The sequence below is a fragment of the Lampris incognitus genome, chromosome 9 (assembly GCF_029633865.1).
Source record: "Lampris incognitus isolate fLamInc1 chromosome 9, fLamInc1.hap2, whole genome shotgun sequence".
NCBI lineage: Eukaryota > Metazoa > Chordata > Actinopteri > Lampriformes > Lampridae > Lampris > Lampris incognitus.
In genome coordinates, this window is record NC_079219.1 from 59,439,850 (window position 1) to 59,467,686 (window position 27,837).

The following is a 27,837-nucleotide window of genomic DNA, read 5'->3' on the forward strand; positions in this document are numbered from 1 at the left end:
CAGCAGGCCCCCTTGGTGAGTTTCTGGAGGAGTTTGACACACTTGTCTCGCACTTCCTTGTTGATGACTCTGCACTAATCCTTCTCGGTGACTTCAACATCCACACTGACAAGCTGGATCCTCTTCTCTCTTTCCTTTCCTCTTTTGACCTTCACCTCTCACCCTCTCCTCCTACCCACAAGGCTGGCAACCAGCTGGACCTTATCTGGACAGGGGAAAGTGGTGGTGGTTGGAGTTGATTCTCTTTATAGAGGACGCCTGTGTGTGACATTGTTTAACGTGGGGAGACTGGTGCACAGACAGCTACCCCATGGTCCTTGACAGATCTGGGTCAGGATCCAGTGGCATTGAATCCAAGATGGCTGGGGGCCCATTTCTGCTGCAGCCCTCATCCGCCTTCTCAGCTGTTGTGATGCTTCCCTAAAGTCAGCCATCATCCTCCACCTGTTCAACCGTTGAGTTCTTTGTTGAATTTCTCTTTGTCAGGGACCTCCCCCTTGGCCTTACCGACATGGGTGACCCTACCAGGAGCATAGCTCCAGACGGCATTGCTCTTGGGATCTCAGGACCATGCCAGCATCTCCACCTCGACAAGGTGACAATCCACCCCAGAGAGCATCCGGATGTGGACCACTTCAGGCAGTGATGTGGCACTGATGGTCTTCTTCTGGCCCTGACAACATGGATGGGAGCCTGAAGTGGCCCACATGTATAATAGCAAATATGGCCCAACTACGCCAAATCAAGTGTGGGCCTTTTATCGGCAAAGATGCGGTGCTCTCGGCAACATATAATCTGGATGTGACCCTGAAGTGGCCCTTGTGGTGAATATGGCCCAAATATCTCACAACAAATTATGGGCCACCTTTGGCAAATATGTGGCACATGCGGCATTGATATGGCTTGGTTCTGGCAAACGGGAGCGGACTGCTCAAGTGCCATCATTCCACGCGGTATGCGGGACGGGTCCGGGCCACAGCAATTTTGCTATCTGGGATGGAGGAGGTTCCTCCCTCTAGTACATCTGTCACCATCTTACAATGCTGTGATTGCAACTATTCCCCAGTCCTCTGTGAATAGTACACATGGCCACTGCAACTCTAGTTAATTGTAACGGAATTTGCATATGAAACCAATCGTTGTTTTGCATCATTATACTGCTGTATTGTTTATAAGGGTGGGGACATCTGCTGTCATTTGAGACGGAAGAGGTCCCATAGATGATGATGATGATGATGATGATGATGAGGAAACGTTTCTCTCAGTACACATTGTGTCCGGATGAACTGGTTCAACTGTCGGTGGAATTCTGGCTATGCGTATGAAGCAGGCTACAACTCTTCATGAGCCACGAGCAAATCTGCTTTTGCAGTATGGAGGATGGCTGCCGTGTCTTGCTCATCAACAACAACAAAAGAGCCCTCAAAAATAGTCTGCAGACATGGGGATTATAAAAACTTCTTGCAATAAGCTGGTGCGTGCTTATGCTCAAACATGTCTTTATTTCATTCAGTTATGCGTTATGTGCTGTCACAGTATGTACATCTTGAAATCTCAGACATCGGTGGGAAGTTGGATACTTGGCATGTTGTCTGTCTTGTCTTGACATGAATCCACCTTAAACCCTTAAATTTTATTCAGTATACACAAATAGTACATTTAGCAAAAGTCACATTTCTCAACCGAAGCAATATCCCTTTAAAAATGTTTCTCAAAACCCCAGTCTGACGTCACGTAGCTTGCTGGCTGTATCGCCCAGATCCAGTTAGCATTACATAGAATGTGTCTTGGTACCACCCGTCTCTGTCACAAGGCTCTGCTCCAGGCTGTTGTTGTATTCCACTTAGACCTCAACACAACCTTTTAACGCAACGTCCAAAAGGCGTTTTCTCTGTCATTTAAAGGGCCACACCGAGCAAAACCCCAGAGAAGACACCACCTTGACATTGATCACTGTAGCACGTCAGTTATACATTTCAACAGTTCAGAAATGTAAATCCACGTGTGGAGAATCTCAACTACCATCCAGACCCCTGTGTCGTGAAGCAGTGGGCTGTGTTGTGAAGCAGTCTTCTGTCTGTCTCGTCCATACAGGACTGGCCCCTGCGCCCCCCCCCCCCTCACACAGCAGCCGTGGCTGTTGTGAGCTTAAGGGCATCAGATAGGTTGCGCTGTCGGACTCTGGAGTTGGTTATGGTCTCCAGATGAGATTCGGGCATCCAGCCACGATGCCGATCAGACAGTCTGGTCCCTTCCACCCAGCCTGGAAAACAAGAGAAAATAAAGCTACGATGCTGAAAAATCAAAGCCTTTTGATGAACTACTGGAAACCTGTGGGAACAATGGCGATTGCATTTATGTATAACCATTAAAAACCGTAGAGATCTTGTACCCGGCGAATTACCCCTCTCTTCCGAGCCGTCCCGGTCTCTGCTCCACCCCTTCTGCCGATCCGGGGAGGGCTGCAGACTACCACATGCCTCCTCCCATACATGTGGAGTCGCCAGCCGCTTCTTTTCACCTGACAGTGAGGAGTTTCACCAGGGGGACGTAGCATGTGGGAGGATCACACTATTTACCCCCCCTCCCCCCTGAACAGGTACCCTGACCAGCTAGAGGAGGCGCTAGTGCAGCGACCAGGACACATACCCAAATCCGGCTTCCCACCAGCAGACACAGCCAAATGTGTCTGTAGGGACGCCCGACCAAGCTGGAGGTAACACAGGGATTCGAATCGGCGATCCCTGTGTTGGTAGACAACAGAATAGACCGCTACGCTACCCGGATGGCCAGAGATTACGTTTTTGCAATAACAGTATAGACAATGCTGTTGTGTCAGCACCTTCCCCGCTGCCAAACAAAACAAACACAGCTGAATCATGGTTTTTAGTGACTGATTTATGGCATCGCCACATAAAGCTCTGGTATGAGCTAGTTCTGCCATGCCGGCTTGTTAGCCACAACGAATTTGCTCTTTCTTAAATTTCATTGCCACCTGACTTATACTTCCGCATTTGGCTGCTAGGGAGAGGACACAAGCAAGCAAGCAAGTTTATTTCTGTAGCACATTTCATACACAGGGCAATTCAGTGTGCTTCACACAAATAAGAACAGAAAAGGAACAACCATATGAAATATAATTAAATGATAGTAATAAAAACAAGGAACAACCATATAAAATATTCTTAAATGATAGTGATAAAAACAGTACAAAGTACATAAACTGTACTTTTAATTAATTAATAATTAACGAATTATATAATTAAAAGACAGGCACTATAAAAAAAATAATACAAAGAAACTAAAATAGTCACTTCCCTGCTGGGCGTGACTAGAGAGCTACTTCCAGGATTAAAGTGCAGTAGGAATAAGGTGCAAGTTTTAACGCTCAATCATAGGCACAGGAAAAAAGACATGTTTTTAACCTAGAATTAGAAATTGCTATATTTAGGCACATCTAAGATCTTCTGGTAGTTTGTTCCAGTCGCATGCAGCGTAACAGCTAAATGCTGCTTCACCAAGTTTGGTTTGGAAGCCAGCGTAAAGGTGTGAGGACTGCAGTAATGTGCTCTGTTCTCTTGGTCCTGGTTCAAACTCGAGCGGCAGCATTCTGAATAAGCTGCAGCTGTTTAAAGGTCTTTTTGGGGAGACCAGTTAAGAGACCATTATAGTAATCAATTCTACTGGAAATAAAAGCATGGATGAGCTTGTCTTTGTCATTTTGGGATACCAAACCCTTGATTCTGGCCATATTTTTAAGATGATAGAAGGCTGTTTTAGTGATTGCTTTGATATGGCTGGTGAACGTGAAATCTGAGTCTATTAAAACGCTAAGATTTCGGACTTGGTCTTTGGTTTTTAGAGCTCGAGACTTGAGTTGTTCATTTATAATAGTTCTCTTCTCTTTGCTGCCAAACACAATAATCTATTTTTTTCCTTATTTAATTGAAGGACGTTTTGGCTCATCCAATCATTTATCTGCTCCCAACAGTGACACAGTGAGTCTATTGGGCTGAGATCATCAGGTGACAGAGAGCCAGATATATCTGATTATCATCTGCATAACTATGGTAATCCATGTTGTTGCTCTGACGAATTTGGCCCAAAGGCAGCATGTACAGATTAAACAGGAGAGGTTCAAGAGCTGATCCCTGGGGGATTCCGCAGGTCATAACCGCTCTATCAGATTCATAATTGCCAATGGTGACAAAGTAACTCCAGTGTTCTAAATAAGACCTGAACCAATTAAGGACTGCCCAGAAAGTCCTACCCAAATGTCCCAGCCTATCCAACAGTATTCTGTGATCTACAGTGGCAAAACAATGCGTGGTATCAGTTTCCCCTGAAAAGTCCTACTCGACAGTAACCATTAAAATTAGCAACTATAAAAGCACATCTAAATGCACCAAAATGCAACTGATGTGTCCAAACAAAGAGAACTGGAGGAGTAATTGCAGCAAGATTTGAACTAAACACTTCGAATGAAATAGATCTGCAAAAACCTGTTTGCATGTAAACCTACTGGACTGCAAGACTGGAGATAGAATATAAGGAACTAAATTTACCATTCTTCACTCATGCATTGTCCAAAGTAGTTCCCCAATAGCACATGCATTATTCCCTGAACTATGCGGGTGATGGTTGCTTTTCTTCAAAGAATTGTGGTTTGGGTAGTTTTATTAAAGGTCTTACCATCACTGCTCTGCTGGTGCACCAGAATGATGTCAGCTTTCTCCAAGGAGAGCTCGTCTGGTTGCTGGGAAACAAAAGACCGCATACACTGCATCTGTGGGAAATCTGAGTAGATGCGAGAGACGAGAGGTCAAACCTACAGCCATTTCAATAACTGAACACTTTCATGCCTTCTGCAAAATGACGCGCAAAGAGCAACTGCTTGACTGTGCAGTTTTTGGACGTCATTTTTTTATCTGCTTGCCAGTTTACTGATACTACCCAATTCCCTTATACAGTTGTGATACATTACTCACAAAATCCTCTGAAAATCATTTCCATCCATCCCAGATTAGCCGACGTTCTGCACAGCACATTACAAACAGTGGATGATGTGAGCAGGTTACCTTGTGCTGCAGAAAAATCCAGTTCAGGATGAGGCCTGGAAATGGCCGATATCCAGCGCAGCTTATCACTCCTGGAGTAGAAAGCAAAGATGGTTGAAACTGTGATGCCTTTGCGGCATCGCTGCATTTTATAAAGTGACATGCACCGAGTCCATATGGAGTTCAGAAGACGTTGTCGGCCGGTACCGCACCCATCAGCTGAATCGGTCTCTTACTGTGTGTCGGTCCTCAGCAGCAGGGCTTTGCTCAGCAGGTGGAGGCGGAACAGGTTCTTCTGTAAGGAGTGCAGTTTGACGCGGCAGTTCTCTGCACGCAGCTGGGACACGGGAGCGTGGTCTATCACAGTGAACCTCCCCCCTCTGGACACGGCCGAAGAAAAGAACGGAACAGTTCAGCAAGTCGGGAGAGACGGGTCACGACGACGGCAGTGAGAGAGTAGGAGGAAAGAGATGAGACGGGGAGGAAGCAGCAGGCTAATGGGGAAGGTGAGGAAGGAGAGCAACGGCACGGCTGCCAAAGACGTGCCAGACCGTGAGTACAGTAAAATAGAAGTTTGCTCTTCATTTATTTTTGGATTTTTTCCCCCCCAATTGTGCTTGGCCAATTACCCCACCCGCCAAGCCGTCCCGGTCGCTGCTCCGCCCCCTCTACTGAGCCGGGGAGGGCTGCAGGCTACCACATGCCTCCTCCCATACATGTGGAGTCACCAGCCGCTTCTTTCCACCTGACAGTGAGGAGTTTCCCCAGGGGGATGTAGCATGTGGGAGGGTCACGCTATTCCCCCCAGTTCCCCCTCCCCCCCCCCGAACAGGCGCTCTGACCAGCCAGAGGAGGCGCTAGTGCAGTGACCAAGACACACAACCCACATCCGGCTTCCCACCCACAGCCATGGCCAATTGTGTCTGCAGGGACACCCGACCAAGCCGGAGGTAACGCGGGGGGATTCGAACCAGCGATCCCCGTGTTGGTAGGCAACAGAATAGACTGCTACGCTAGCTGGATGCAAAGTCTGCTCTTTATTGTGGTCACGAGAAGCAGAGCTTGCTGTTGCATATGATCTCTAATTACATGCGTGTTAAAACTATCACCAATAGGGCCTGCGGGTGGCGTAGCGGTCTATTCTGTTGCCTAGCAACACAGGGCTCGCCGGTTCGAATCCCTGTGTAACCTCCGGCTTGGTCGGGTGTCCCTACAGACACAATTGGCCGTGTCTGCAGGCGGGAAGCCGGATGTGGGTTATGTGTCCCGGTCGCTGCACCAGCGCCTCCTCTGGCTGGTCGGGGCGCCTGTTCGGGGGGAGGGGGAACTGGGGGGAATAGTGTGATCCTCCCACATGCTACGTCCCCCCTGGTGAAACTCCTCACTGTCAGGGGAAAAGAAGCGGCTGGCGACGCCACATGTATCAGAGCAGACGTGGTAGTCTGCAGCCCTCCCCGGATCGGCAGAGGGGGTGGAGCAGAGACCGGGACGGCTCGGAGGAGTGGGGGGAGAGTGGGGTGAGAGTGGGGTGAGAGTGGGGGGGAGGGGAACAATGATAATAATACAGATTGTGCACCGGTCATAGCAGTTGACTCACTCTTTGTGTAGCGAGAGCAGAAGGTAATCATTGAACAGGTGGATGTAGATATTTCTCTCCGTCTCCTTCATGGAGAAATCCATGAGCTCCGTCACCGGCCCTTCACGCACCAGCCTCCGAGACTGACTGATCAGGGGTAAAGTCTGGAATTCAGTAAGCAGCACAAGACACATCGCAAGTAAGCGACTACGTTTGCAAGAGAGACAGAAAGAAAACAAGTTCATTTAAATATTTATATATTTATATATATTGTTTTTTTCCTTTGGGATTTTCCCCCTTTTCTTCTCCTGAGTTGTACCTGGCCAACTACCCCACTCTTCCCAGCCGTCCCGGTCTCTGCTCCCCCCCCCCCTCTGCTGATCCGGGGAGGGCTGCAGACTACCACATGCCTCCTCCCATACATGTGGAGTCACCAGCCGCTTCTTTTCACCTGACAGTGAGGAGTTTCACCAGGGGGACGTAGCACGTGGGAAGATCACGCTATTCCCCCCAGTCTCCCCCCCCGAACAGGCGCCCCGATCAACCAGAGGAGGCGCTGGTGCAGCGAACAGGACACATACCCACATCCGGCTTCCCACCCACAGCCACGGCCAATTGTGTCTGAGGGACGCCCGACCAAGATGGAGGCAACACGGGGATTCGAACCGGTGATCCCCGTGTTGAACAGACCGCCACGCCACCCGGATGTCCCACAGGCTCTATTTTTGTCTTGTCCACTCGTTACGCCCCGACACCGTTACACAGGAAAACCCCGCTCCTTACCCTGCATTCAAAATCCACCTTGGCGCTGAGAGAGACCAGGGACTCGATGCTCTTCATCTGGGAAATGCTGTCGTTGCTCTCCTGAATCAGCTGTCGGACCGTGCCGAGGAAGACGGGGGGGAGGAAGACGGGGAGGAAGACGGGGAGGAAGACGGGGAGGAAGACGGGGAGGAAGACGGGGAGGAAGACAGGGAGGAAGACGGGGAGGAAGAAGACGGGGGGGAAGACGGGGAGGAAGACGGGGGGGAAGACGGGGAGGAAGATGGGGGGAAGACGGGGGGGAGACGGGGAGGAAGAAGACAGAGGGGAAGACAGGGAGGAAGACGGGGGGGAAGACGGGGAGGAAGATGGGGGGAAGACGGGGGGGAGACGGGGAGGAAGACGGGGGGGAAGACGGGGAGGAAGAAGACAGAGGGGAAGACAGGGAGGAAGACGGGGAGGAAGACGGGGAGGAAGACAGGGGGGAGGACGGGGAGGAAGACGGGGGGGAGGAAGACGGGGAGGAAGACGGGGGGGAGGAAGACGGGGAGGAAGACGGGGGGGAAGACGGGGAGGAAGACGGGGAGGAAGACAGGGAGGAAGACGGGGAGGAAGAAGACGGGGGGGAAGACGGGGAGGAAGACGGGGGGGAAGACGGGGAGGAAGATGGGGGGAAGACAGGGGGGAGATGGGGAGGAAGAAGACAGAGGGGAAGACAGGGAGGAAGACGGGGGGGAAGACGGGGAGGAAGATGGGGGGAAGACGGGGGGGAGACGGGGAGGAAGACGGGGGGGAAGACGGGGAGGAAGAAGACAGAGGGGAAGACAGGGAGGAAGACGGGGAGGAAGACGGGGAGGAAGACAGGGGGGAGGACGGGGAGGAAGACGGGGGGGAGGAAGACGGGGAGGAAGACGGGGGGGAGGAAGACGGGGAGGAAGACAGGGGGGAGGACGGGGAGGAAGACGGGGGGGAGGAAGACGGGGAGGAAGACGGGGAGGAAGACGGGGGGGAGGAAGACGGGGAGGAAGACGGGGAGGAAGACAGGGGGGAGGATGGGGAGGAAGACAGGGAGGAAGACGGGGGGGAGGAAGACGGAAGGTCATTTCCAGAAATACGGAGTCACTGTGAAACAGCACCGACTGCGCGTGACAGGGCGAGCTCACCTTTTCCAGAAGCTTCAGACTCTTGATGGCCTGCACCACCTCCTCCGTACCCGGGGCCGTCCTCTTCACGATGTTCTGCAGCGACACGGGCGGAGGCGGGACAAGTGAGGCGCGGGACAAGAAGGCCACCAAACATTTCTCTAAATGTCTTCATAAGCGGAGCATATCCACACACACACACACACACACACACACACACACCTGGACGAGAAGCTTGATTCGTGTAATCCTCTGGAAGGGGAGGACCAGGAAGGAGCGGAGGGGGAGTCTCTGGCAGACGGGACTCCTCTCCAGCTTCTCCACGATGCGCCGGAATCCTGGATTCTCATTCCTGGGAGGAAAACAGACCAAAGATCTCAGCGGGCACAACCATGAAGTCACACAGGGGGAAGTTTCCGGGATTGTTTTCTTGGACACGACACGTGTACAGTCTCCCGGGTGTAGAATCGACTACTGCCCCCACCCCCACCCCCACCCCACCCCCCGTCATGACGTTGTGTCTGTGTGCTGAGAGGGGGCCGACTCACATGAGCCGCTGGTAGGTGGCGTCCTGGTACGACTGGTTGGTGAGGTAGGGCACGTAAACCATTTTGAAGCGCTGACAGTGACGAGCGATGATGTCACACACAGCAAAGTGCATGATGTCGACCTCCACCCGCTCCTCCAGCTTGGAGAGGAAACTGAGAAAACAAGGCGTCAAGCATCGTTTAAAACTCCAACCAAGCTTCATTCACTCACAGGGGGCAGGGCCACACAGTGCAACCACAACCACACCGCCTTCAACCCGAAGGACCGGGTGGAGAAAAACTCCACAGGGAAAAAATTCTGACAAAAAAAAAATAGGGGGAGGGTATACAACACCACCCCCCTGCAGTATTACTGATCTGCCAGGATACACCACCCATACAACACCACCCCCTGCAGTATTACTGATCTGCCAGGATACACCACCCATACAACACCACCCCCTGCAGTATTACTGATCTGCCAGGATACACCACCCATGCAACACCACCCCCTGCAGTATTACTGATCTGCCAGGGCACACCACCCATACAACACCACCCCCTGCAGTATTACCGATCTGCCAGGACACACCACCCATCCAGAGACAAGAAGAGCCGAGTCCCAGTGACCTGAAGCCAAAGCCGTCACCAGTGATGAAGAGGCAGACATGAGTCTCCAGAGAGGCCAACACCCGGGTCGATGGAAACAGAGGATGCAGCACCAACAGAAGCCACCTTTCTCCACCGCCCCTCCACCCCCAAGAAGCACAATAATGAGTTGTCAGGAGCGAGAGAGAGAGAGAGAGAAATACACACACATGCAGACAGAAGAGGCAAGCAGACAGACGGGCGGGTGGACAGACGGGCAGGTGGACAGACGGGCAGGTGGACAGACGGGGACGGCTGGTAGGAGTGGGTAACAGTGTGAACCCTCCCCATCTTTACGATGAACATGAGAAAGTTATGAAACTAATCTTAGAACAAACTGTTGGAGATTTTGGGGAACCTACAGCAGCAACAGCGCCACATAGTCATAAGAAGAACACAACACGGGGCCTCGGCTAGCGTAGCGGTCTGTCCCATTGCCTACCAACAAAGGGATCGCCTGTCCCAATCCTCGTGTTACCTCCGGCTTGGCCGGGCATCCTTCCAGACACAACTGGCCTCCTCTGGTCGGTCAGGGTGCCTGTTCGGGGGGGGGGACTGGGGGGAATAGCGTGATCCTCCCACGCGTTAGGTCCTCCTGGTGAAACTCCTCACTGTCAGGTGAAAAGAAGCGGCTGGTGACTCCACATGTATGGGAGGAGACATGTGGGAGTCTGCAGCCCTCCCCGGATTGGCGGGGGGGGGGGAGCAGCAACCGGGACGGCTCGGAAGAGTGGGGTAATTGGCCGATACAATTGGGGAGAAAAAGGGGGGAAATCCCCCTCCCCCCAAAAAAAACACAGCATATATTTAAATGGGCTTATTTTTTTACCGCCCAAACACAGCAGCATCAGCTTCCGTTCATCTTCGTGATGAGTGAGTGACAGGTGTCGTGCCACGCCCCCTTGATTTGCTGATCATTTGGGCTAAATTCATTCGGCCCTCAGGCCGCTGGCTTTTGACCAGTGACGGCAGATGTACAGAGATAGAGAGCGAAAGAGAGAGAGACAGACAGAGAGAGAGAGACAGGGAGAGAGAGAGCGATAGAGAGAGAGAGACAGAGAGAGAGAGAGCGATAGAGAGAGACAGAGATAGAGAGAGAGAGAGCGATAGAGAGAGAGAGACAGAGAGAGAGACAGAGAGAGAGAGAGCGATAGAGAGAGACAGAGATAGAGAGAGACAGAGAGATAGAGAGAGATAGAGAGAGAGAGAGAGAGAGAGAGAGAGAGAGAGAGAGAGAGAGAGAGAGACAGAGAGAGAGAGAGCGATAGAGAGAGACAGAGATAGAGAGAGACAGAGAGATAGAGAGAGAGAGCGAGAGAGAGAGAGACAGAGAGAGAGAGAGCGATAGAGAGAGACAGAGAGATAGAGAGAGAGAGACAGAGAGATAGAGAGAGACAGAGAGAGAGAGATAGAGACAGAGAGATAGAGCGAGAGAGAGACAGAGAGATAGAGAGAGAGAGCGAGAGAGAGAGAGAACAAGAGAGAGAGAGAGAGAGCGATAGAGAGAGACAGAGAGAGAGAGTGAGAGAGAGAGATAGAGAGTGAGAGAGAGAGATAGAGAGAGATAGAGAGAGAGCGATAGAGACAGAGAGAGAGAGTGAGAGAGAGAGATAGAGAGTGAGAGAGAGAGATAGAGAGAGACAGAGAGAGAGAGTGAGAGAGAGAGATAGAGAGAGAGAGCAAGAGAGATAGAGAGAGACAGAGAGATAGAGAGAGAGAGATAGAGAGAGAGAGATAGAGAGAGAGAGAGCAAGAGAGAGATAGAGAGAGACAGAGAGAGCAAGAGAGAGAGAGAGAGAGAGAGAGAGAGAGAGAGAGAGAGAGAGAGAGAGAGACAGACAGACAGACAGACAGACAGACAGACAGACAGACAGACAGACAGACAGACAGACAGAGAGAGCAAGAGAGAGAGAGAGAGAGAGAGAGAGAGAGAGAGAGAGAGAGAGAGAGAGAGAGAGAGAGAGAGAGCAAGAGAGATAGAGAGAGACAGAGAGATAGAGAGAGAGAGAGATAGAGAGAGATAGAGAGAGACAGAGAGAGCAAGAGAGAGAGAGAGAGAGAGAGAGAGATAGAGAGAGATAGAGAGAGAGAGAGCAAGAGAGAGATAGAGAGAGACAGAGAGATAGAGAGAGAGAGCGAGAGAGAGAGAGAGAGAGAGAGAGAGAGAGAGAGAGAGAGAGAGAGAGAGAGAGAGAGAGAGAGAGCGATAGAAAGAGAGAGAGAGTGATAAAGTCAGATGCGGGGGGTGGGGGGTTTGGCATCAGGCCATTCTTGTGGGTACTTCTCTATCATCATCATCATCATCAGCAGCAGCAGCCACTCGGGGTCGACTACGACCGTCCTCCCTCTGGGTCCTTCTGGGTCTTCAGGTGGGTGTAGCGGCTGATCCTGGAGCTGTGTAATGAGAGGACGCCTGCACGTGACAGGTTTCTATGTGGAGAGGCTGGTGCACCTGCAGCCTCGGCAGGGGGTGTCCAGAGTCCATCCGATGGTGTGGAGAACCAAGATGGCTGGGGGACCACCCTCTGTTGCAGCCTTCATCCACCTTCACTGCCGCTGTGACCTGGAGACATCCTCCGCCAGTTCCGCCGCTGAGGTCTTCGTTGGATCGCGCCTCGTCTGGAACCTCCCCCTTGACCTATCCGCCTTGGGTGACCCTACCAGGAGCCACGCTCCGGATGGCATAGCTCTTGGGATCAGTGGTAGATGCAAGCTTCTCCACCCCGGCAAGGTGGAGATCCAGGAGAAGACTCCTCTACATGTAGTGTTGTAGCAGAGCACTTGCTATAACAGGGTGTGCAGTGCCGCTGCTGTAACCTGGTCTCTCTGAGGTGGTGCTGCTGTTGCTGCAGCAGGAACTACTGATGGGTATAATGCGTGTTAGCCCACCCACCCAATATCACCACCAGCCGTCCCTGCGTACAGGGGTGGTAGCAGGGGGACATGCAGATATTGGCAGTAAGGCAGGAGTGTTTTGTTGTATAACTCATTTATCTTGTTTATCATTCGTTATTTATTTATCCCTTATTTAACCGGGGAACCCCGCTGGTATTTACATGTCTTAGTCAAGGGGGCCTGACGCAGCACATACAGGCGGCTAGACAAGTCACACACAGCAAACTCAGCTGAGCTGATTGCAGTCATGTGACTTAATTTTATTACATTAGATTTTGCATTACTTGGCAAATGTGCCTTGCTCAGAGGCGGAGAAGGTTCTCTTCTCATTTAGACGTTGTGAGCTGGTTGACTATTCCAAAACAGAAGGGGAAGCAAAAGAAATCACTCCAAATGCCACTGCCAAATATTGCTTTTGGTTCTGCAAACAGAAGGAGGCCTGTGTACCACAGACTAACAGACTTCCCCACCCATCCATCCATCCATCCACCCATCCACCCATCCACCCATCCATCCATCATTCAAACTGCTTATCCTGCTCTCAGGCTGGCGGGGATGCTGCAGCCTATCCCAGCAGTCACTGGGCAGCAGGTGGGAAGACACCCTGGACAGACCACCAGACCATCACAGGGCCCACACACACACACACACACACACACACACACACACACACACACACACACACACACACACACACACACACACACACACACACACACATTCACCCCTAGGGACGATGTAGTCCAGCTGAGTCACCTGACCTCCATGTCTTTGGACTGTGGGAGGAAACCGGCGCCCCGGGAGGAAACCCACGCAGACACGGGGAGAACATGCAAACTCCACACAGAAGACGACCCAGGATGACCCCCAAGGTCGGACTACCCCGGGACTCGAACCCAGGACCTCCTTGCTGTGAGGCGACCGCGCTAACCACTGCACCACCGCGCCACCCTAGACTTCCGTATTTTGCTCAAAATGTTACAGGAACAGGGCGGCATGGCGGCATAGCAGCGGTTAGCACGGTTGCCTCATAGCATGAAGGTCCTGGGTTCGACTCCCGGGGTAGTCCAACCGTGGGGGTCGTCCCGGGTCGTCCTCTGTGTGGAGTTTGCATGTCCTCCCCGTGTCTTTGCGGGTTTCTTCTGGGGTCGCCAGTTTCCTCCCACAGTCCAAAGACATGTGGGTCAGGTGACTCGGCCGTACTAAATTGTCCCTAGGTGTGTGTGTGTGGTGGGGGGGGGGGGCTGTGTGGTGGCCTGGCGGCCTGTCCGGGGTGTCTCCCCACCTGCCACCCAGTGCCTGCTGGGATAGGCTCCAGCATCCCCACGACCCTGAGAGCAGGATAAGTGGTTGGGATGATGGATGGATGGATGGATGTTACAAGAACAAGCCAGATGTGCTGGACCAGAGTGTACACGCTGCATGAGCATCAACTATCCACTTTAAAATGTGAGAATATCCCCATCCGCACCACAACATCTGGGCCGGCTGCCCGACAATGACCCGACAATGACCCGACAATGACCCGTCTTACCTGTGGCTGATCGCCCGCACGTCAGCCAGCCTGGAGAACAACCAATTCCTATCCTGGGTGGTCAACAGCGCCCCCAGCTGTTTGGACTTGACAAAGTGATCCACAACGATGTCCAGGCTTCTGCAGTAGGACGCCTCTGAGGTCACCACCTCAAACCTCACCTTGAAAGCAAACGTGGGAAAGAACGGATGAGTGGGAGAGAAGCTGAGCAGCAGCCCGAGCGGCGGCGGCGGGGGCGGGTGTTCTCGCGTCGTCTGGGCTACCGTGACACGAGTCTTCTGAGAGGCGCCGACAGGGGAAGGACGTGACTAACTGTGCACTAATGTCGAGGGGAGGCCTCCGATTGTGCAACAACAATGAATTTTTGGACGTGCTTCAGACAAACCCCCCCCCCCCCACACACACACACACACACAAAACACACCATTGTGGATTTACGAGAAAGCCATGTAGATGTCAGGAAATGCCCCGCTGGGAGAGTCCAGCTGATAGTCAGACCCTTCACCGCAGCCATACGACTGCTCACCATTCTGACCTGATGTCTCTAAATATGCACACACAAAAACACGGCACTTGGCTCTATGACGACACGTTACCTCCTGGAGGCGCCTCTGGTCCTCCGTCAGCTCCTCCAGCTCTTGACTGCTTCTTACGCCTGGCAGATCCCTCCACAGCGTAGCGGACTGGGTCAGGGAGATGGAGAGGCGCGGGGAGGAGGGCCTGCCCTCCGCCTTCGGGGGCGCGGGGAGAGGCAGGGTCTTGGCGCTGGCGGAGGAATTTGAGATGGAGCCTGTATGTGACAGGGAGTGCGGGTGTGGGACCGGCGGCAGCGGGGGTAGGGGTCTTCGGGCAGGCAGCGGCGAGGGAGCCGGAGAGGAGGAAGGCGAGACGGGAGGGAGGTGGGCGGGAACGTGGACCTGTGGCTCGTCGCAGGTGGAGAGGGCGTCGGAGCTCGTCTGGCGCAGGATCTCGATATTCTGGGCCGCCTCGCTGTACTGCTGGTAGAGCTGGGCGGCATCTGAGGGAGGAGACACGGAGGCCGAGTGTGAGTGAATCAGGCATACGTGTAAGAGCTGAAGTGGCGGGCGTCCGGGCGGCGCGGCGAGCGATTCCGCTGCCTAGCAACACGGGGAGCTGCGGCTTGGTCGGGCGTCCCTACACACACAATAGGCCGTGTCTGCGGGTGGGAAGCCGTGTGCGGGTCGGGGGCGCCTGTTTGGGGGGGGGGGGGGAATAGTGTGATCCTCCCCCGCGCTACGTCCCCCCTGGTGAAACTCCTCCCTGTCCGGTGAAAAGAAGCGGCTGGCGACTCCACATGTATGGGAGGAGGCATGCGGTGGTCTGCAGCCCTCCCCCGGATCAGCGGAGGGGGGGTGGTGCAGAGAGGGGGGTAGTTGGCCGGGTACAACCGGGGAGAAAAAGGGGAAAAAGGAAAGAGTGGAACTCGTAGCAAGCCGGGGGGGAGGGGTTTATCTGGGAAACCGAATCGACAGAAGACGTGAGAGCGGGCGGGGGGCGGGGCCATGTTTGTGTTCGACATTCCGTTCACACATGACTGCTGGAATGTGAAGCCACCGCAGCAGCTGTTGTCGGCCCGGGCTCACACATAGGGATACCTGCAGAAACCTGTCTGTCTGTGGACTTGGAACATGCAGAGTCACACAAGAGACTGGCCCCCTTTCGTGCAATACCCCCCAGTCGCCGGCGAACTGAAAACTAAAAAACCCCGCTGCCATTTTAGGAGGTTTAAAACTGGAGTCTCAGAAGTTGTGTGAACACACGTCCAGTGTGTGCGCTTGGCTGCATCCCCGCAAAGCTGTGTCCCATTAAAGCTCTGTGCACCAGCGAGTACAAGGCAAGAAGTAAACAACTAGCAACACACGGAGGAATTCCCACACAGACACACACACAGACACACACACACACACACACACACACTCAGAAGGGAAGCGCTTCATCACGTCGGTGTAGGCTCCCAACCACATTCAGGAAAGTCTGAATCACATTAAACATGTAGACACGTCACCTTGCTGCCTACTTTTAGTTATCTACAGAGATCTACGCCTTCACTCTGAGAGACCTACGCCTTTACTCTGAGAGACCTACGCCTTTACTCTGAGAGATCTACACCTTTACTCTGAGAGACCTACACCTTTACTCTGAGAGACCTACGCCTTTACTCTGAGAGACCTACGCCTTTACTCTGAGAGATCTACGCCTTTACTCTGAGAGATCTACACCTTTATTCTGAGAGATCTACGCCTTTATTCTGAGAGATCTACGCCTTTACTCTGAGAGATCTACACCTTTACTCTGAGAGATCTACGCCTTTACTCTGAGAGACCTACGCCTTTACTCTGAGAGATCTACACCTTTATTCTGAGAGATCTACACCTTTATTCTGAGAGATCTACACCGTTACTCTGAGAGATCTACGCCTTTACTCTGAGAGACCTACGCCTTTACTCTGAGAGACCTACGCCTTTACTCTGAGAGACCTACGCCTTTACTCTGAGAGACCTACACCTTTACTCTGAGAGACCTACGCCTTTACTCTGAGAGATCTACGCCTTTACTCTGAGAGATCTACGCCTTTACTCTGAGAGATCTACACCTTTACTCTGAGAGACCTACACCTTTACTCTGAGAGATCTACACCTTTACTCTGAGAGATCTACGCCTTTACTCTGAGAGATCTACGCCTTTACTCTGAGAGATCTACACCTTTACTCTGAGAGATGTACACCTTTACTCTGAGAGATCTACACCTTTACTCTGAGAGATGTACAGCTCTACTCAGAGATCTACAGCTCTACTCGGAGTTCTATGCCTTTACTCTGAGAGACCTACACCTTTACTCTGAGAGACCTACACCTTTACTCTGAGAGATCTACGCCTTTACTCTGAGAGACCTACACCTTTACTCTGAGAGACCTACACCTTTACTCTGAGAGATCTACACAGCTCTACTCTCAGAGATCTACACCTTCACTCTGAGAGACCTACACCTTTACTCTGAGAGACCTACACCTTTACTCTGAGAGATCTACGCCTTTACTCTGAGAGACCTACACCTTTACTCTGAGAGATCTACGCCTTTACTCTGAGAGATCTACGCCTTTACTCTGAGAGATCTACACCTTTACTCTGAGAGACCTACACCTTTACTCTGAGAGATCTACACCTTTACTCTGAGAGATCTACGCCTTTACTCTGAGAGATCTACGCCTTTACTCTGAGAGATCTACACCTTTACTCTGAGAGATGTACACCTTTACTCAGAGATCTACGCCTTTACTCTGAGAGATCTACACCTTTACTCTGAGAGATGTACACCTTTACTCTGAGAGATCTACACCTTTACTCTGAGAGATGTACAGCTCTACTCAGAGATCTACAGCTCTACTCGGAGTTCTATGCCTTTACTCTGAGAGACCTACACCTTTACTCTGAGAGACCTACACCTTTACTCCGAGAGATCTACACCTTTACTCTGAGAGACCTACACCTTTACTCTGAGAGATCTACACCTTTACTCTGAGAGATCTACACCTTTACTCTGAGAGACCTACACCTTTACTCCGAGAGATCTACGCCTTTACTCTGAGAGATCTACACCTTTACTCTGAGAGATGTACAGCTCTACTCAGAGATCTACAGCTCTACTCGGAGTTCTATGCCTTTACTCTGAGAGACCTACACCTTTACTCTGAGAGACCTACACCTTTACTCCGAGAGATCTACGCCTTTACTCTGAGAGACCTACACCTTTACTCTGAGAGACCTACACCTTTACTCTGAGAGATCTACACAGCTCTACTCTCAGAGATCTACGCCTTTACTCTGAGAGATCTACAGCTCTACTCTAAGAGGACGTGTGACTTATAGGAAACAATGCTGGACTGCAAACTGGACAATCTGTGGCAAAACACGAGTAAATGGGTGTTAGATTTCAGGGGCATCTTCTTGGTGTTACCTCAGAAATCTTTTGAGAATAAGCCTGACGTACCGTGTCGGACCTGGGCCGGACGTAGCAAACAGATATACTCACTGAAGAACTTTGAGCTCCTCTTCCTCCGTCCCACTGTGTCCAAAACGTGCCTGCATGGTCGAGAGAGGCAGTGTCACCACATGTATAATGCGACGATTCTCAATGTATGTGCTTCTGATGCCCCTTTCCCACTACATGGTACCGGCTCGACCCGACTCGCAGAGTGTCGTTCTCCATCACCGTAACAGGACCCCTCAGTGTAGCTGGTCTGCGCTGATTTTGGTACCTCTTTTGGAACCTCGACAAAGGTGGTGCCAGAAAAGTGGCAACGGTTACCAAAATGCCGGTACTTTCCAGTACCGGAAAACGAAAAAGTCGAGTCAAGTTGAGCCGGTACCATGTAGTGGAAAAGGGGCATAAAGCTACAGTTAGCCACACATTGATTCATCCTCATCTTCTGTTCACTAATTAGCAATGATGTGTTGTTCACCGCTCATATTGACCCAAGACCCTGTTGGGTTCTATAGCGATACAACTGAAATATTTATTTAAAAGTACCCAATATGTCTTCTCCTTATCTCACTTATTACTAATGTCAACTAACATTAACACCTCTTATGGTGGGTAGTCCTAAGTTCAAATGGGTCATCCTGACCCAGCCAGAACACAAGGGTTAAAAATGTGCTAAGGGCTACGGACTACGATGGGGGGGAATCACCCGCACTTTCCAAGAAAACATAAGGCCGTCCGGCACAATAATCTTCTTCATCATCATCATCATCATCTGCATTTTACTTTAATAGCACTTTTCAAAAGCAAGGTTTAAGAGTGCTCAACAAAGACAAAACTGAGTCTCAGGAGAAGGATGATACAACAATGTAGGCCGAACAGTAAAAACCAAGTAAAAGAGAGACAACAATAGAGCAATAGTGGAAGAGCAACAGTGGAAGAGCAACAGTGGAAGAGCAATAGTGGAAGGGCAATAGTGGAAGGGCAATAGTGGAAGAGCAATAGTGGAAGAGCAACAGTGGAAGAGCAACAGTGGAAGAGCAACAGTGGAAGAGCAACAGTGGAAGAGCAACAGTGGAAGAGCAACAGTGGAAGGGCAATAGTGGAAGGGCAATAGTGGAAGGGCAATAGTGGAAGGGCAATAGTGGAAGAGCAATAGTGGAAGGGCAATAGTGGAAGGGCAATAGTGGAAGGGCAATAGTGGAAGAGCAACAGTGGAAGAGCAACAGTGGAAGAGCAACAGTGGAAGAGCAATAGTGGAAGAGCAATAGTGGAAGGGCAATAGTGGAAGGGCAATAGTGGAAGGGCAATAGTGGAAGAGCAATAGTGGAAGGGCAATAGTGGAAGAGCAATAGTGGAAGAGCAATAGTGGAAGAGCAATAGTGGAAGAGCAATAGTGGAAGGGCAATAGTGGAAGAGCAATAGTGGAAGAGCAACAGTGGAAGGGCAATAGTGGAAGAGCAAACAACAACACCAGGTTCACCCAACACCGACAAAGCCCTTCCCACTCGTTTCCGTGTATAAAATGACCCGGACAGCTCTAGTAACGGGGATGGCGTGGTGTTATATTGTCTTGATGCTCCATTTCCTGGACACATCATCAAATAAGTATGGGTTTCTTTACTGACCTCAGGTCCACCTCACCCCAGCTGTTGCTCCTGGCATCTTCGTCATCTGAAAGAAGAAAAAAATCCATCCATCCACGCCTGGTACAGTAACATAGTGCCACCAGAGTGCTGTAGCCCAATCGGTTTATTGTAAAAATGCAGCTCTCATCATAGAGAATACTGGTGGTTTACTCAGTCAGCTACACGTCAAACAACAAAGCAGGAGTGCTCAGGTCTCAGACCAGCAGGGTGGGAACTGCAGTGTGACGCAGGAAATGTGTTGTGATTATGAACAGGTGACACCCGACGCTTTTATCCTGCACCTCTCGGGCCTCCTCTCGTGCCTGCCATCTCCCCAGCCTTGCCTAATCTCTTGTCCTCTCGCTGCCTTCACACACATCCCAGTGACGCAACTTGTTTCCCAGAAGGGCGGCGGGTTTGACGGAGGCAGCGATGATGAAACAATCCCAAGTTATCAGGAAAGCCAAGGCTTCTAAACAAGAGCGTGTGCGTCAGAGCTCATCTGTGACCCATTAACGGGAGAAACTTAAAAAGTGGCCCATGAAAGCCACGGCGTTGGTGTTTTCGATTAAGAGCGGTTCAGGTGTCCCCTCTTTGAAGCGGTCTAGGTTCATGTGTGTTGGGGCTGATGGGGCAGGCTTATTAAAACCACGTCACCCCCACGCTGATTGATCCCAAGCTAACTGGAACGATCACGACGAGGGTCAGAGGTCCTTCTCTGAATACCCACTATGTGTGATATGAACTGGGTGTCCGGGTGGCATGGCGGTCTATTCCGTTGGCCTACCAACACGGGGATCACCAGTACGAATCCCCGTGTTACCCCCAAATTGGTGGGGCATCCCTACAGACACTATTGGCCGTGTCTGCGGGGGGGAAGCCAGATGTGGGTATGTGTCCTGGTCGCTGCACTAGCGCCTCTTCTAGTCAGTCGGGGCTCCTGTTCAGGGGGGAGAGGGAACTGGAGGGGAGTAGCGTGATCTTCCCACACACACTATGTCCCCCTGGTGAAACTCCTCACTGTCAGGTGAAAAGAAGCGGCTGGTGACTCCACATGTATGGGAGGAGGCATGTGGTAGTCTGCAGCCCTCCCCGGATCGGCAGAGGGGGGTGGAGCAGAGACCGGGACGGCTCGGAAGAGTGGAGTAATTGGCCGGATTCAACTGGGGGGGGGGGAAATTCCCCCTCCCCCCAAAACTATCATTCAGTGTTTGCATAGTTAATATAAGAGCCTGATCAATGCTGACAAATAAGATTGACATTGCGACATTGTTTCTCGATATTTCCTGCAATATTGATTAATACAAAGAGTTACAGAATTTCGACTGAAATATGCAGATTTGAAGTTTCAAAGCTCCTTTTGCAAAGAATCGATCATGCTAGCAACAACTAGGGTTATCCAAGAAGTCATTAAACTCTGTTTAATGACTTGTCAGATGTGCTAGGATATTTTTCCTTGAGAGGAGTCTCAAAGAAGCGGACCGTGCTGGATTTGATTCTCTATCGAGTATTGAGGGTTTAGCCAAACACGACTGGCGGGCTCAGTGGGCCTCATGTTGCATCCAGTGTGACTAGTGCACGTGTCGTCTATTGCGACGCCAATTCTGAAGTGATATACAGTTCGGCCCTACTTCATATGTAAATTTAACGAGCATTATTAGTGTGACTCTCCCATTCTATCCTCCATCTTCTTTTGTTACCTGGTAAGGAGAATATTCTCGTTCTGCGGTCCCTTCCAACACCTTCGTCTTCTTCCACCTCTACAAGTGCTTCTTTTCTTCTCTCAGTCGGTATGCGGATCCCCCGCCTTCTTATGCGAGCCTCGAGGCCCAAATCTCGGAAACTGCAGCTGCTCGTCACCAGCCCTCCTCCTCCTCCTCCGCCACTACCTACTCCCTCTTCTGTCACCTCCCCTCCCTCTGTGCTCCCCTCCTCATCCGCCTCCACCCAGCTTCTGTCTTTCACCTCCTCTCTGGTACTATTCTCATCAGGCTCCTCTTGCTCCTCGCTTTTACCCGTTTGCTCCTCCTCCCCCCCCTCCTGACCCTTGACCTCTGCAGCGGAGGCAGAGGGGAGGTCAGCCTCAGGATTGTAATTGAGGCTGGGGCAGCTGTTTGGTTTGTACAGCGTTTTGCTCACGGAGAGGTACATCTCCACCTCTTTCTCTATGCTTGACTTTTTATCTATTCCTGCCATTTTCACCCCGCCACCCGACTCCTCCCTGACATGATCTGCCTTCCTTTGCTCTGCCTCTGCCTCTGCTGTCGTTTGTGCTTCCTGGGAACCAGGCGGGCCTGTCTGTTTGTCTGTAGGAGAGCGACCGGCCTCCACCCTCTCTGTGGCTAGAAGCGTGTCTGTATGAGCATGTGTGAGTGTGTCACCATGCATAGCTGTGAGCTGGTCAGCATGCATGTGTGCTTGGTCTTGCCCCATACCTCTCAGTTCCTCCACCTCCAGCGGCTCTGCCTGCCCCTCATCCAAATCGGCCCCATAGCTCTGATCAACCGTTCTTTGCTTCTGCACCTGCGCATAGATCGGCATCTCTCCAGTGCTGCGTTTCGCCTCCTTTTCATCGTTTTGCTCCTCTTTCCCAAACCCCCTCTCTCTCTCGTCAGCTTCCCGATCTGCCTGCGGGCCGGAGTTGGGGTCATCGGCGTTGTTCTCCTCACACAGTCCCAGGATCTCTCTCACCACGTTCTTGGCCCATTTAAGGTGGGGTGGCTGGGAGTGCCTCTTGGCTTCCTCCGTCACGCTCCAGGCTTCATTCATGTGGATCTGTATGGCGGCATCTTCCTCTGGAGCCATCATGACGGGAGCAGTCCCATCCGAGGTGGCAAGATCCGGCGCAGAGTTTCCATGAGCGCCCGCGTCGCCATAAGGATTAATGGGACTTGACGAACGTTGCTCCTGTCCCTTCTCGCTCTGTTCTTTGTCCTCTTTGTTTCTCTCCCTCCACTCCGTGAGGAGTCTCTCAGTCTGGGAGTCTCGGTTTGTTGGTCCTATTTTGGCATAAGGATGCTCCTCGCTCTTCACCCTGTCACCATTCTCTGTTGTCTTGTAGTCTGAAGGGACTCTATATCCGACATCCGTTTTAGATGTCTCGTCTGCGTAGGTTCTCGCCTCCCTCGGCACGTTGTACTCGTCCCGCCCTCCTTTCGTCTCTGCCTCTCGGTTGTCATTGATGGAATATTCATCATCATCACCCAGAACAGGATACAGGTCGTTCTGGGGTGGCTGCGTGGTGTCACCATTGCCACACTGACCACAGTCATACTGACTACTTCCTGAATTCAGGTCGTTGGTTTGAATTCCCTCCATCTGACCCAAATCTGACACTTGGCCAGATTTTGATCGTGGCAGGGTTTGGCCGATGACACAGAAGACATACTTGCAGTGTTTTCCCCTCCCTTGACCCTCTCTACTTTCTCCCTCTTCTTCATCCATTTTTCTCTCTTCGTGCCTTTCCCTCTCTTCCTCACACCCCTTGTAGCTGACAGGTTGGTCAGAGTCATGAGGCATGCCGCCTTCCCAGAATTCCCTGCAGTCCACAAATTCCTCCTCCTCCCTCTCATCCTCATCATCTCCACTACTGGACACGGTGACAAAACCGTCCTCTCCCGACCACATTCTGTCCTTCTCTTGCTCCCACCCCGGGTCACTTCCTCCTTCACTCTCTGAACAGCCGCAATGGTCGCTCCCCGCCTCTTCCTGCCTGCCGCTCTCTTCTGCATTATCTGTCACTTTCTCTTTCTCTCTGTCCTTCAGGTGGCTTCCCTCTGCCCCTCTGTCGCTGTCGGACAGATGTTCTCTCCTTCCATCATCTCTCCTTCTTTGGGCCATACTCGCCTCCTCTCTGTCTACACCGACACCCTCCGTCTCTCTTCCTCTCTCTGCCTCTGTCTCGCCCCTCCTCCCATGTCTCCCGCTTTCACTGTGTCCTCCTCTCCCGGCATCGCCTCGGTTCACGTACGTCTTATCTCGCTCCTCGCATTCTCCCCTCCCCCCCTCCTCCCAGTCACCCGTCCCTGACTCGGTCCTCCTCTCGTCCCCTCGTTTCCTCTCTTTTCGCCTCGTGGTGTGTCTCTCCCTTTCTGTTACTTCGTCTTCTAACGAGGAGTCTTTGCTGTATTTGCCCCTCTGTGGTTCTAACCACATCCTCCTCTGCTCTCTCTCCTCTCTTCTATCTGGGTTTGATCTCTCGCCTCGTCCGTTATCCCCCCGGCATCGTTTCTCTTCCTCCGTCTCTCGCTCACTCTCTGCGGTGCTCTCTCTACTGGACTCCCTCTCGTCGTAACTGTCCCCCCCTCCCCGCCTACATCTCCTCTCACTGTCCACGTCGCTGCTCCATTCGCCACTGCTCTGAGCTCGCAGCACCTCGCTCGGGGACTGGCGAACACAGCCTGCTGCATCCTCCCACCTCCGATCCGTCTCTCCTTCCTTTCTCTCCCTGCGCCTTCCCCCCTCTTCCTCCCTTTCTCTGTACCGGTCTTCTTCCTCCCTTCTGTCACCCGGTCTGTGTCTGACCTCCTCTCTGCACCCCTTGTTGTCCCTTGTGCCGTCCATCCATCTCTCTACATCTGGCCGACGCTCCTTCTCTTTCCGCCTGTCTCTCTCCCTGTACATCTCCCTCTCTTTCTCCCCTCCCTTCTCCCTGAGTCTGTCTGCCTCTCTCTCTCTGTCCTTTTCTCGATGCCTTGGCCTCTCCTCCACCCCCCATCTCTCTTGTTCTCTTTCCCTGACCATTCTTTCCTTGGCGTCTCCTTCGCTTCGACTGTGGTGATGCCTCAATTCGCCTCTCTCTCTTCGTCTCTCCCTCAGCCTCTCCACTTGTATTCTCCCATCACAGTCTCCCTCACTTCTGGTGTCCCTCTTTCGAGCTTCCCTACCCATCTTTTCCCCGTCCTCCCTGTCGGAGTATGCCTCCTTCTCCCTTCTTCTGCGCGGGGAGGGCATCCTCCCTTCCCTTTCTGCCAGGCCGGGTCTCGGTCTCTCTCTTTCCCTGTCTCTCTCTCTGGGATTATCCCTCTCTCTTCTGACCCCCTGGTCAGTGATCTCCACGACCCTTTCTCTCCTCCTTTCCCGAAACTCGGGATCGGGCTCCCTCCTTCTTCCCTTCTGCTGCATTGTCCCATCCTCCATTGGCCTACTGCTGTTCCTCTCTCCCTCCTTCTTCGGCCTGCTCCTGAAAACCTCTCTCTCCCTCTCGCTGTGCTTCTCTCTATCACCTTGCCTCTCTCTTATCCATGCCCTCTCTCTTTCTCGCTCCCCGTCGTCCATCTCTATCCTCATCTGCCTGTCCATCGGCTTCTTTCCCCCTCTGCCCTCCTCTGACTCGACAAAGGGAGCCATTCTCCCCTCTCTCTCTTTGCCGCCTCTTGTCATTCTGGGAAACGTGTCACCTTTCTTCCTGCCCCTGTCTGCCTCCGTCTCAGTCCCCTTCTCCAGGTGCGACACGGGCCGGACGTTTTTCCCTCTCTCCATCTCTTGCCTCCTTTCCACTTCCCTCCATTCTCTCTCTCCCGCTTTGTCTCGGGGCGCGGGACCCCGGCCTCGGTCAGAGTAGGTCTTCCTCGGATCCTTGTTGTTCGCCACGTTTCTCTGTTTGTCTCTCACTCGCTCCGTCTCTCGCTCTCTCCTCTGTTCTTCCTCTTGGTTCCTCTCCCGATCCCGCTCGGACTGGGCAACGGCTCCCGGTCTGGGGCTGGTCTCTCTGGAGATCTGTCTGCGGTCAGCATTTTGAATGTGTAGCTTGTTGAGAAGGGTCCATCCGGGCCTTTTGGTCCCCATTGTACCATACTTCTCAGTACCTTAAAGACAGTAACAAGTCCATATGATATCGAGTTCATCATTCAAATTGTTATGTTTGATAAAGTGCGTGGCATATTGTGTGTGTGTGTGTGTGTGTGTGTGTGTGTGTGTGTGTGTGTGTGTGTGTGTGTGTTGTTTTAGCCAAGTTCGACTCCCACTGAAACGGACCCAGAAAGTCTAATTGTACAGTAAGTCTCGCAGGCTGCTGGCTGAATTCATAAACCCACAAGTCTGAACGGAGCAAACAGTGGTGCGTTGCAAGAGAAAAGAAGTGGGTCAGAAGAGAAGGCGACACCCTCTTGGACTGCATGTAGGACAGTGTGGAGAGAGGACGAGGTGCCAGACTCAAGCGGGGGACCATGACACATGGCCCAAGCACGTCCCCGGTAAACCGCGGCACAAGCCGTCCTCAGCTTGCCATCAAGCTGAGACACGACTCGGGGAAACTTCCTACATCCGAAACGTCCACGAGGGAAGAGTGTGAGGGAGACTCACCTGAATCTGGTGTTGTGGGGAGATCTGGTGTCCCCCCCCCCTCCGCCCAGCTCGGCTCGGCTCGGCTCGGCTCGGCTCAGCTCAGCAGCATGGGATTGCGCAACACACGCAAATTCTTGCCTCGCATTCGGATTTCCTGGGTGGCAGCAAAACAAGCGTCCTACTCTCCCAGCTCGGCACCAACACCACCCCACCGCGCTGCGACCCAGTCTGAGCAACCTCCTGCTCCTGCTCCTGCTCCTGCTCCTGCTCCTGCTCCTGCTCCTGCTCCTGCTCCTGCTCCTGCTCCTACTGCCGCCGCTGCTGCTGCCGCTGCTGCTGCTGCTTACTGTTTTCCCTCGCTACGCCTCCCTCTTCCCGGTTCTCCCCCTGCCTCCCCTCCTTCCTCAAATTCCCAAACAAGTCTCAACAGATTGACACTTGACTTCCCCACTCCTCCTCCGCTCGCGCTGCCTGCTCCCGACACTCCCCGGTGCTGCACTAAAGGCTCTCCCTCCAACCAAGCGGGGGGCTGTCGAGGTCCGAGCGAAAACCAACCCTTCCACCCCCCCCCTCGCTCTTCCAGTATGGTCGGCCGAAGTTGACGCCCCCGCCTGCCTTGCTTTAAAAGCAGACGACTCTCCTTTTCTCCCCCTGTCCCGTTCCTCTCTCGCCAAACAAAGGAAGTGCACAGCCTGCCAGTCTCCCGCGGCTGTGATTGGCTGACGCGGAGCGAGTCGGGTGTGTCCGCAGGAAGCACACAGCCAGGTGAGGGCTGCCATTACACATGCAAGAGGAGGGGGAGGGGGAGGGGGAGAGAGAGAGAGAGAGGGAGAGAGAGAGAGTAAAACTTTCCCAATATTCCCGAGAAGTTGGAAATATGGAAAAGCAGAGGGAAAGGAGAGGGCTCCTCCAGTGAAGCAGCTCGTGTGGATACACGCGGTGTCCAGATGAGCCGCTTCAGCATTCTTTCACTTTCTTACCTGGAATAGTGAGCATGCGTGAAAGATGCGCCTTGTCATTCTGAGTCACACGCAAAACAAGAGCCACGGGATGAAGCAATCACAGAATCAGAGCTCAGGGGCGCGTCATCCATGATGTGGTCAATCTGCACTGCTGGTAAAAGGTGAACTCGAGGTACTTCCCTCGCTGTTTGTTGTGCTGGGCCTATGAAGAACACTGAAGGCTCCGCATTCCTCACATTCTGGCCAGAGGGGTGGGGGTTCTGTCGCCATTGCTCGAGCACGGCCTTCATACCCCCCAAAGTTGGGGGGGTTTCAACCCTGCCGGGGGCAGAGGGCTGATAATAGTGGCAGGTTGGGGCTCGCCATACTTAAGAAGACGAGCAGCGATGACACTGGAGAGTAAGCATTATGCTAGAGTTCGTTTCTAACCATTAGCAAGGCTGTACACTGGATTTCCCAACACCGAGTATGAGCCGTCTCCTGGGCCGCATGGGCAGCGCCACAGACTGCAGTCCACTTGCACTCATCATGCAGACACGTGTTTGTGATTCAATTCAGTTCAGTTCAAAACTTGATTGCAGACTCAGGGTCCATAAGAGACAAAGACAACCCCCAGCCAATACACAGCGTAAACACCACAAAATAACACAAGAGGAACAAGTCCGTGTCCCGTCAGAAGGCAGCTAGACCGGTGGTCCCACTGCCGGGACTGGTAGCGTGTGGTACTGAATCTTATATTAGTTAGACTCATGATGATTACATCATCAGAGTCACTGAGCCGGCAAATACAGTAACACATGAGCTTTCTTACAACAGCCTGA

The 27,837-nt window shown here is 52.4% G+C and overlaps 1 protein-coding gene across 3 annotated transcripts; it reads right to left on the bottom strand.

Annotated features, from left to right (window-relative positions):
* Positions 1–1,481: 1,481 nt before the first annotated feature.
* arhgef5 (Rho guanine nucleotide exchange factor (GEF) 5) lies at positions 1,482–26,497 on the bottom strand. 3 transcript variants are annotated; one of them, XM_056286767.1, is made up of 15 exons: positions 26,073–26,497; positions 22,205–25,576; positions 19,770–19,815; positions 18,193–18,242; positions 14,738–15,159; positions 14,142–14,302; positions 9,086–9,238; positions 8,760–8,889; positions 8,559–8,633; positions 7,417–7,506; positions 6,655–6,797; positions 5,294–5,437; positions 4,989–5,149; positions 4,693–4,797; positions 1,482–2,263 (listed from the first exon to the last, which is right to left on the bottom strand). In XM_056286767.1, exons 2-15 carry the CDS (start codon positions 25,554–25,556, stop codon positions 2,121–2,123), a joined length of 5,175 nt encoding a protein of 1,724 aa, XP_056142742.1. In that variant the 5' UTR covers positions 25,557–25,576; positions 26,073–26,497; the 3' UTR covers positions 1,482–2,120. The 3 variants fall into 3 exon arrangements, with proteins under 3 accessions (XP_056142742.1, XP_056142741.1, XP_056142740.1); XM_056286766.1 differs by having other exon boundaries at positions 5,079–5,149; positions 21,470–25,576; XM_056286765.1 differs by having other exon boundaries at positions 21,470–25,576.
* Positions 26,498–27,837: the final 1,340 nt, after the last annotated feature.

Excerpts from the sequence above, each read along its gene's own strand:
- arhgef5 (XM_056286765.1), bottom strand. The coding sequence starts at position 25,556 with ATGGGGACCAAAAGGCCCGGATGGACCCTTCTCAACAAGCTACACATT. Across the intron at positions 6,798-7,416 it reads AGGTGGATTTTGAATGCAGG|ACTTTACCCCTGATCAGTCA; the intron begins GTAAGGAGCGGG and ends ACTGAATTCCAG. Across the intron at positions 4,798-4,988 it reads AATGATTTTCAGAGGATTTT|ATTTCCCACAGATGCAGTGT; the intron begins GTGAGTAATGTA and ends GCATCTACTCAG.